We start from the raw sequence: 10,000 nt of genomic DNA on the forward strand, positions 1-10,000 counted from the left end.
AAAGAGGTACTGTTGATGATGTAGATACAGTTTACGTAGAGGGGAGAAGAGTAGAACGTTGAATAGTATTGGAGTAGGGACTGATAGAAAAACCTCCATGGCTTACTTGTTGCTCGGCTTCTCGTAGAGTAAGGATAAGCTCGCATCTAAGAACTGCCACCTCAGATTCAAATTCGTAGCAGAGCAACTCCTATGAAATATACAAAGTGGGCCACCAATTTGCCAAGTGTTTTTCTGTACATGAAATAAAATGTTTCAGTAGTAAAAGTGGCCAAAAAATTATCGAAAAAGAAACCAAGGAAAAAAATAAAACTAGTATTGAGTATTTGCAATGAATAAAGCTCATGCTCAGAAGTTGCCAACTAGTATTTTCATCAAGTTGGAGTACTCACACCTATGTATAGGTACCTTGATCATGCCCATGGCTACCTGAGGCCGTTCATGACTGGCTCAGTCAGCCTTTCATCCTTTCAACACGGCTCTCAGACTTTAGGAACTGGACAGGCGAAGGAGTTGGGGAAGGTAAGAAAAATGAAAGGAGGAGGAGAAGAGATTATGCAAAATTAGTTGACCCAGATGAGGTGAGATCCAAGTAAGTGGTGATTGCCTCCATAGGGCCTCAGTCTCCTTCTCCCAAGCCCCCCATGACAAGCAAGAGATTGGGGGGGGGGGGGATTAGTGTGCAAATGTCACTGATTTTTGCAGGATATCCTTTGTAGGTTTTATTCCATTGAAAACCAAGGTGTGTAATAAAATATTTAATCCTTTACTATAAAACAACTACACTTTTCAGTATACAGGGTGGTTACACAGCCCTTAATATGGTTGAGAACATCACCCATATTGAATAACAATGACAAGGCTTCTAATAATGGATGCCAACAGCTATGATATGATATATAAATGTGAACGGTGACTAAGTAAATGTTGATTGCACCTAATTCCAAATTGCACATCAAGTTTGTTAATATATATGTACATACATATTAAATTTTCATGTTTTGTTAAACCAATTGATGTCTTTTTCATAAATGGTAAAAGAACATTAAATAAAATTAACAAATGAAAAACAAATAACATCTTACTTGCAAAAGCAATTGCTTTCCTTTCCTAAATGTTCTTTCACATACTGTGGACATACCTTGCTAAACTAAACTATACACAAACCTAAATACTCCACCATCTCACATACACTGTCTTGAACATAATAATGCTGGTATGTCATACCATCAACAATATGTCACGTCATGCACACTAGGCATGTCCTTCCCTCATGGGATTCACTTCACACCAATCCTTGGAATGAAAGATGCCTCCCCTATACCTGCTAAGGTTTCCACTTGGCTGAATGACACATCTCATAACTGATTGGCTACAAACCAGGCTAAAACGGTTACAGAGACTACATATAGACTATGTATGATAACATCATCATGTGCAAAGAACCAAGGAAATAGAGGATGGCCTGCATGCCTCCCTCAAAAGAGGATAATCAACCACTACCACTGTCAGCACAACCTCACTGCAATCCAGTAATTTAGGGTTACTCTTTAAATCCACTGGACTGGTAACAAATAATTTCATAAATAAGTTCTATATCAAAGGAAATACAAATAAAAAACAATCAAAAGTCATAGGACATCATAAAACATCTCTTCTGGAATGATGAATCAAATGTCAGAAGTACATTACACAGTCAGATAACCTTCAGGACCAACAGTACATGCTGCCGGCTGCACGCAACTTCGGGTATAAAGCAATAATACCACTGACCCATCAACCAAAGGAGCCACATGGTTTTTCTGAATATCACCACACAATGAATTGGGGAGAAAATATATTCAAATATTCTTAATAGACTCCAAAAGCTGACTGTTAAGTACAAGTGTGTTTAATGGAAAACTTTAATTATCCCGACATAACAGCCTGCCCAAGAGTAGTGCATAATATCTTTCCAGGTTATCACATATGCATTATAATTATTATTATCACTTTTCTTATATGTTGAACTTTACATCAAACACTTTATCATATCAAAACATACACTTGTTAATGCTATTATTACTGTGCTCTGATTCTGGGCCAAACTAATCACAGAAAAAGTGCAAGACTTCAGAATGGTTGTCTTTCACAAAGCTCAAAAGAAATAATAAATAATAAGAAGAAAATAAAGTAATCAAACAATCAAGTTACTCTATTCCCTTTCAGTAAAAAAAATAATACTGTTAATGTCATGATAATATAATATATGCAAACTATTATTCAAAAATACTCTCAAACTCAAACCAATCAAAATTAACAAACAAAATAAATTATAAATGAAAACTTGCACAATGCAAAGAAAATGAAAGAACCAAGACAGAATACAAAGGTAATTAAAATATCTTCTTTTATCAACATTCCTTTCTCATTCCTTCATAATACGTGAATCAGATCAAGTGGTTTTGAGCTTAAAAACCACTTTTCCACAACGTAAAAACACTCAAAAGCATAAATCTTTCAAAGTCTTAAATATGCAACTTGAAATACTGAACTTTATACAGTCAAGATTTACTCCAGTAAATTCAAAACAAAGCATACAATAAACCAAACCCTAGCTGCAATTCAAGGCCTAAATTTGGCATGGCTCGGGAAGTTGGCATTTTGGCCCAGGAAATAGATCACTCTTGAAAGAGGCCTTTCCGCATTGGAGACGCATTATGAGATTTTCAGCCTGTGTGATTGCAATTGCCGTTGACCTGATTTTCTCCATGCCCATTCGCTTTTCCATTGGCAATAATTCCATTACTTATAGACCCATTGGTTTGTGGGACTGGCTTCCCTGTGAAGAACGCATGGTCCTTGTACGCTAAATGTTCTGGAAGAGAGAGCTGTCTGTCTGCTTCAGCTATATCATTCTTGATGGCCTTTATTAATTCATCTGCAATGGAAAAAAGAAAGCCATCTTGTAGTACTTCTGTGTGATAAATGAAAAGAAGTGACATAGGAATGAATGAATGAATAAGCGAGGGGGAGGAGATCGAGAGAGGGAATGGGGGAAAGAGGAGAGGAGAGGAGAGGAGGGGAGGGGAGGGAGGGGAGGGGAGAAGATAAGAATTATAGAGGGCAAGAAGAGAGAAGAGAGAGAGAGAGGGCAAGGAGATTGAAGAGAGAGAGAGGACAAGGAGAGAGAAGAGAGAAGAGAGAAGAGAGAAGAGAGAAGAGAGAAGAGAGAAGAGAGAAGAGAGAAGAGAAGAGAGAAGAGAAGAGAAGAGAAGAGAAGAGAAGCGAGAAGAGAGAGAGATGGGAAGAGAAGAGAAGAGAAGAGAAGAGAGAAGAGAAGAGAAGAGAAGAGAAGAGAAGAGAAGAGAAGAGAAGAGAAGAGAAGAGAAGAGAAGAGAAGAGAGAGAGAGAGAGAGAGAGAGAGAGAGAGAGAGAGAGAGAGAGAGAGAGAGAGAGAGAGAGAGAGAGAGAGAGAAGAAAGAAAGAGAGAGAAGAGAGAAAGAGAGAGAGAGAGAGAGAGAGAGAGAGAGAGAGAGAAAAGGATGAACATATATACAGAGAAAAACAACTAAAGATAGAAATAACTAAACAAGTGATATCTACTAGAAAGAGATAGAAATTAAGAAAAAGAAATCCAGAAAAACAAAGCAAAAAACCAAGTCCCCTGACTCGACATCATCCCTATAACCTCTGAGAAGTCACACGCATCGTTCTGGACCTGGCAATAATCTCCCCTTCTACAGCCTAAGACTGACAAAGCTCAAGAAAACTGTCCGAGTCACAGTAAGAATTGCACGCCTACCAGGTCTTGCAACTTGGTAGTTCTTGAACCGTATTCATGTTGACAAATGTGGAAAGGTATGAATGAGAACGAATATTCTCATTCATACCTTTCCATGTTGGTTGTTCTTTAAGGCATGTATTTGGTGTGACAAATGATTTAGAGAAAAGAGAAAAAGTGGAGGATGGAAGAGAAACAAATACAAGCAGGTTTCATGTCTCCCCCTTCCACAAAAGAAGGAAAAACAATCAGGCAAAACAAAATATCAATGTGAAATATGGAAAATTACCCTCTGATAGCTATTCAACACAATAGCTTTGCCAAAATAAAAATGGTATAGTTACATTCCATATATGCATGATTAACTGCTAAATACATAAAACAAAGAAGTTTCCACCTTAGTCTCACATTTTCACAGCGCCAAGACATGAGTGCCAACAAAACAGGAGATGCTTACCAAGAGAATTATAATTTTCTTCTGGGCGAATATATCCCAACATGACCACTTTCAGCTCAGATCCATAGAAGTCGTTCTCGAAGACGTGCATGATGTGTGTTTCCTGGAAGATGTAAATCTCCTTTGATGTGTGCACCCAAGTGCATACACACAGAGGTAAATGTTAGTAACTAAAATTAGCAGAGAAATCAAAAGAAAAAGAAAATACAGGGAGGGAAGTCCATTAGTGGTGCACTGCATGCCTGCTGCTTGCATAGAAGTAGTTTAGTAACCAAGCATACAAGCCTATAGCTTCATGCATTGTGCAAAACACCTCTTTCACCAAATTTTGCTTTTGAACAAAGATATCCAACTAACTCAAAAAAGAAAGGAAGACATTAACATCCAATAATTAGTACATGCTCATGCTGAAAAGGGCCTTTTACTCATTATAAAAGCATGAAGACAACACCCTAAAAATACTGTAGATGATAATTCTCAACTATCCATGCAAACAAGCTGATGGAATAAGAAAGTATGTAACTACATACAGCACACCTATTACCTAAAAAATTAACAATCTGATACAGTTGCATGCTTTTAAATTCTTTTACTTATTATATAATTTCTGTTTGAAGTTATACATTTACTAAAGCAAAATATACATAATGAAAAAAATATTGAACATTTCATAAGTATAAAAAAAATGGAACAAATAAATAAGTTTTCAAAACAACACAGAAAAATTATGAACAAGAATACCCATTCCTATAAGACTTGATCAATGCTCCCACAAAAAAATTCCCGCATTTGGCATTAATTAAAAAAGCGTTGCTCTTGCTTGCACATCAGAGAACAATGAAAGCAATGCAGTGAATGACTTTTTTCTAACACCAAACCAATGCTACTACAGAAGAATACCTTTTCTAAAGCCACATATTTATGCAAGCAATTATTTACATTTCTTTTTTCCAATGACGACTAAAAGAACACACTAGAACACTTTACCTGTGATTATGAATTCTAAAAGGTCAAGAAATAGAACGAAACAGAAGAAGTGAGAAGGCAGGAGAATGAGGCAAAGACAGGGACTGGCGGGAAAGGAAGGAAGAATTCAGGAGAGAGAGAGAGAGAGACGGGGAGTGAGGAACTGTAGTGTAAAAGAGGGAGAAGGAGAGGGAAAAAGAGGGAGGGATAGAGAGGAGAGGAAAAGAAAGTGTAAAGGGAAAAGGGGACCAGGAAGATAAGAGAAAGAGGGAGAATTAAGGAGAAAGAATGGGGAGAGGGAAGAAAATAAGAAGCAAGAGGAGGAAGAAGGAGTGAGGGAGACACAAAAGAAAAGAACTAATAAAAAGAGAGAGAGAGAGAGAGAGAGAGAGAGAGAGAGAGAGAGAGAGAGAGAGAGAGAGAGAGAGAGAGAGAGAGAGGAGGGGGGGGGGGGGGAGGGGGAGAAAGAGGGGGAGAGGGAGGGAGGGAGAGAGGGGGAGAGGAAGAGATTGAGAGAGAGGGGGAGAGGGAGGGAGGAAGAGAGAGGGGGAGAGGGAGGGAGGGAGAGAGAGGGGGAGAGGAAGAGATTGAGAGAGAGGGGAGAGAGGAGGAGGGAGAGAGGGGCAGAGGGAGGGAGGGAGAGAGAGGGGGAGAGGGAGGGAGGGAGAGAGAGGGGGAGAGGGAGGGAGGGTGAGAGAGGGGAGAGGGAGGGAGGGTGAGAGAGGGGAAGAGGGAGGGAGGGAGAGAGAGGGGGGAGGGAGGGAGGGAGAGAAAGGGGGAGAGGGAGGGAGGGGAGAGAGAGGGGGAGAGGGAGAGAGGGGGAGAAGGAGGGAGGGAGAGAGAGGGGAAGAGGGAGGGAGGGAGAGAGAGGGAGGGAGGGAGGGAGGGAGGGAGAGAGAAGGTGATAGGGAGGGGGTGAGAGAGGAGGGAGAGGGAGGGAGGGGGAGAGGGGAGGAGGGGGAGAGAGGGTGAGAGAGGGGGAGAGGGAGAGAGAGGGGGAGAAGGAGGGAGGGAGAGAGAGGGGAAGAGGAGGAGGAGAGAGAGGGAGGGAGGGAGGGAGGGAGAGAGAAGGTGATAGGGAGGGAGGGTGAGAGAGGGGGAGAGGGAGGGAGGGGGAGAGGGAGGGAGGGGGAGAGAGGGTGAGAGGGAGGGAGAGAGAGAGAGGGGGAGAGGGAGGGAGGGAGAAGGAAAGGGAGAAAGAGGGAGGGAGGGAGAGAGAGGGAGGGAGAAGGAGAGGGAGAGGGAGAGGGAGAGAGAGGAAGGGGAGGGGCAGAGGGAGGGAGGGAGAGAGTGGGTAGAGGGAGGGCGTGAGAGAGAGGGGGAGAGGGAGGGAGGGAGAGAGAAGGTGATAGGGAGGGAGGGTGAGAGAGGGGGAGAGGGAGGGAGGGGGAGAGGGAGGGAGGGGGAGAGAGGGTGAGAGGGAGGGAGAGAGAGAGAGGGGGAGAGGGAGGGAGGGAGAGAGAGGGGGAGAGGGGAGGGAGGGAGAGAGAGGGGGAGAGAGAGGGAGGGAGAGGGGGAGAGGGAGGGAGGAGAGAGAGGGGCAGAGGGAGGGAGGGAGAGAGAGGGGGAGAGGGAGGGAGGGAGAGAGAGGGGAGAGGGAGGGAGGGAGAGAGAGGGGGAGAGGGAGGGAGGGAGGGAGGGAGGGAAGGGAGAGAGAGAGAGAGAGAGGGGGAGAGAGAGAGAGAGAGAGAGAGAGAGAGAGAGAGAGAGAGAGAGAGAGAGAGAGAGGGGGGAGGGAGAGAGGGGGAGAGAGGGGGGGAGAGAGGGGGAGAGAGAGAGGGAGAGAGAGAGACAGAGAGAGAGAGAGAGAGAGAGAGAGAGAGAGAGAGAGAGAGAGAGAGAGAGAGAGAGAGAGAGAGAGTATAAGATGTTCTAAGTCTCTCTTATTTTATGGTGTACAGGGATACACGGTGTGGCTTAACTCTTTATTGGTAAGAGTTACAACACATACACAAGAATAACGATACATGAAGAACGGCGCTAGGTGGTTCCCCCGGCTGGAGAGCCGGAGGGCAACTCAGGTCAGAAGCGGTCACTGAGAAGGTCGCTGAGGGTGTGAGACTGGGGTCAAGATTGGCCTCCCTTTTATCCGGCCAGAGGGGGCGCTAGGGGCGCAAACAGGCGTGGGTGAAGCTAGGGGCAGTGAGCGTGGGGTACGCACATGGCGCCCTTGCCACAACACGTGGTCTAGATGTGGACACACATGGGAAGTAGGTATTGCATGTATTGTACCTTTATACGCTCGGCCACCACCTCAGCCTCGTCCTCGTGGCGTCCTCTGAATCACTTTAAGGGTGACCTATCATCGTACCCCATCTGCTGGTCGTCTCGTCGCGTTCCTGTTCTCGGTTGTCCTCGTGCATCTCCTCGTTGTCGGCCTCTTCATCTTGGTCCTTGGTGCAACACCGTTATCGACGTCCACACGTCCTCGAAGGTTTCGCCTAGGTCCTCCTTGACTTCGGTTCGTCCAGTCGTCCTCGCAGTCCTTATCCAGGCGGTACTCGGCGGCGTCATCGTCCACACCTCGCAGATTCGTCCAGGTCCTTTCGGCTGCGGCTCGTACCCGACGTCCTCGTAGCCTGCGCGTCTGGGTCTACGGCGTCCTGGGCAGGGGCGTCCTTTCGTCTGAGGGCGGCTTACTCCTGCGCTGGGGCGCTCCTGGAGTTTTAACCGATCTACGGGCGTCCAGGCAGGCGGCTTTTCATAGCATCATGGGGCCTGCTCTGACGAGTTCCTGGTTCTTCACCGGATCTACGGGAGTACTGACAGGCGGCGCCCGTCCACTTGATCTGGGCGGCTTAGTACCTGCAATTTCGCGAGTCCTCGTCCTTTGGCCTGCGGCGATCTTCTGGCGATGTTCGTCTCATAGCATTGCAAGGCGATCGTGCTGCAGTTAGATCTCCTTTGATGCCGCGTCGGATATACACGTCCATATAAATACATCATTAACCAGTTTATACACGTAAGGGCCAATATAGTAAGAGAAAAAGAAAGACAAGAGAGAGGGAGGGATGTTAATTAAGCGCTGTTAGCCGTAATTTTTTTATACTAATTTGCAGTTTTTAATGTGGTTATTTCATTTATTTTCGTTTTTATTTTTACTTTTGTATTTTTCAGGAAGAAAAATAAATAAGGGAGAGGAGAGTAGCAGTTCTCACGAACTTGCTTGAGCTACTAACCATCTCAGATAGACATGAGAATAGATAAGGGAAATGGCATCGGCATCCGCAAGGATAACTTGAACCGATTGTCATTTCATAGATAAGAAAAAATATATGTATTGTGCATCATTTCCACTAATCACGATCAGCAACGTCAACAAGGCAAAAGAATAGCCTTGGACCATGACACAACAAATCCTATACATGTAGATTTGACTTAACAGTGTTCTGTTGAACTGCGTGGAAGAGTGTGTGGAATGATTGCGTGTATGTTTACTCATCACAGCAACATTGCGGGTAAAAGAGATAACCTGCAATTATGCACAACAAATCATATAATTGAAGATTTGACTTTACAGTGCCTGATTGCGTGAATGAGTGTGTGTATGTAATTATGAGTGTGAAGAGAAAGCGAGCTCACACGAAGATGGATCACAAACACGAATTTAACGTTCATCTTAGCAAATGTTATGATCATTACTATGTCAATACAACAATTATTTCAATTACCCCAAGAATTCAACATTAAAATGAAATGCGACTTAACGTACGCAAATGAATGGTGACATGAAATTTCTTTTGCAAGCTTCCGCAATGCAAGCATCCCAGTTCAGAAATGTTTCTTATGCTATCCCCGATTATTTAATCGTACTTACGGATGCAACAAAATCTGATAAACTGAGGAAATAATATCTCGCTTACGCATGTGAGAGCTAGTTTTCGTCGACAGAGGCTCCCTTATGCCCAAATTATCTGAACGAATGAAGTGACTATATGAGACTCGAATTTTATCGTTAGTCTTACTCTACAATCTGTGAATGGCGCACGCAGATATCAACTACGAATCACACGATTGTCGGAATTTTCCGGACATGCCAGCGGTAAAGAAAGATGAGAAGGTGTTTTACTAAGCGAATTCATTCCAGCTTAAACCCTAGTCCCTTTATAAGCAGACGTTAATACGGGTCACACCGACTCAATATGCCGAACGAATGAGTTATGCTTCAGTTTCATTACTTACTCTCAAACGTCGGGTGCGTTTATCTATTATTCATTACGAAACCCCATGCGTTATTGCACGATGAAAGGGGAAGATTCTTACGCTTTATTCATTAAAATGAATTTAGAAATATTTGCGATCAAGCTATTATTCTTTGCACCCAAGAATTGTCACCGAAATAGCGTTGAAGGCCTAATTACAGGTCCCTGCCCTCCACGACCGGATTAAAGGGAAGTGAGGTCAGCCGGGGTGGGGGGTGTGGGTTAACTGTTTACTTCAAAGAATTAAATGATATGCGCGTTCGTGAGTGCGAATACTGAAATCAGTAAAAGAATAAAATGAACCAAAGAATCCAACAATGAGTGAAATTCAACAATCAATTAACGAAATACGTATAAGAAGAGAAGGAATACACAGAATTCGTAAATGATCGCGAATTATAAAGAGAAAATTCTCAGCTTGAGAGAAAATCACGAACTTGAGTTGAATTTTGTTGTCGTTGAAACAATATAAATATATCTCTAAATGCGAGAAAATTAATTATTTAAAGAACGATATTCAGTGTTTGTGTCCAGACCTGACACATCCTGAGGAAGTGTCTCAGGTCCCGTGATTGACAGACAGTGAGTGTTGCCATTATGCTGTTAGATTTT

General features: G+C 43.4%; 1 protein-coding gene across 2 annotated transcripts in view; it reads right to left on the minus strand.

Moving 5' to 3' along the window:
- Positions 1-743: 743 nt before the first annotated feature.
- Positions 744-10,000, minus strand: part of Rfk (Riboflavin kinase) — a 21,139-nt gene continuing 11,882 nt past the window's right edge. Inside the window, exons 3-4 of one of the 2 annotated variants that reach the window (XM_027351983.2) lie at positions 4,221-4,323; positions 744-2,920 (exon numbers count right to left, since the gene is read on the minus strand). In XM_027351983.2, coding sequence (XP_027207784.1) covers positions 2,709-2,920; positions 4,221-4,323 — 315 coding nt within the window. In that variant the 3' untranslated portion in view covers positions 744-2,708. Of the gene's footprint in view, positions 2,921-4,220; positions 4,342-10,000 lie in introns of both variants that reach the window. The other variant, XM_027351982.2, reaches the window with a different exon arrangement.

The sequence above is a fragment of the Penaeus vannamei genome, chromosome 28, assembly GCF_042767895.1.
Source record: "Penaeus vannamei isolate JL-2024 chromosome 28, ASM4276789v1, whole genome shotgun sequence".
Lineage (NCBI taxonomy): Eukaryota > Metazoa > Arthropoda > Malacostraca > Decapoda > Penaeidae > Penaeus > Penaeus vannamei.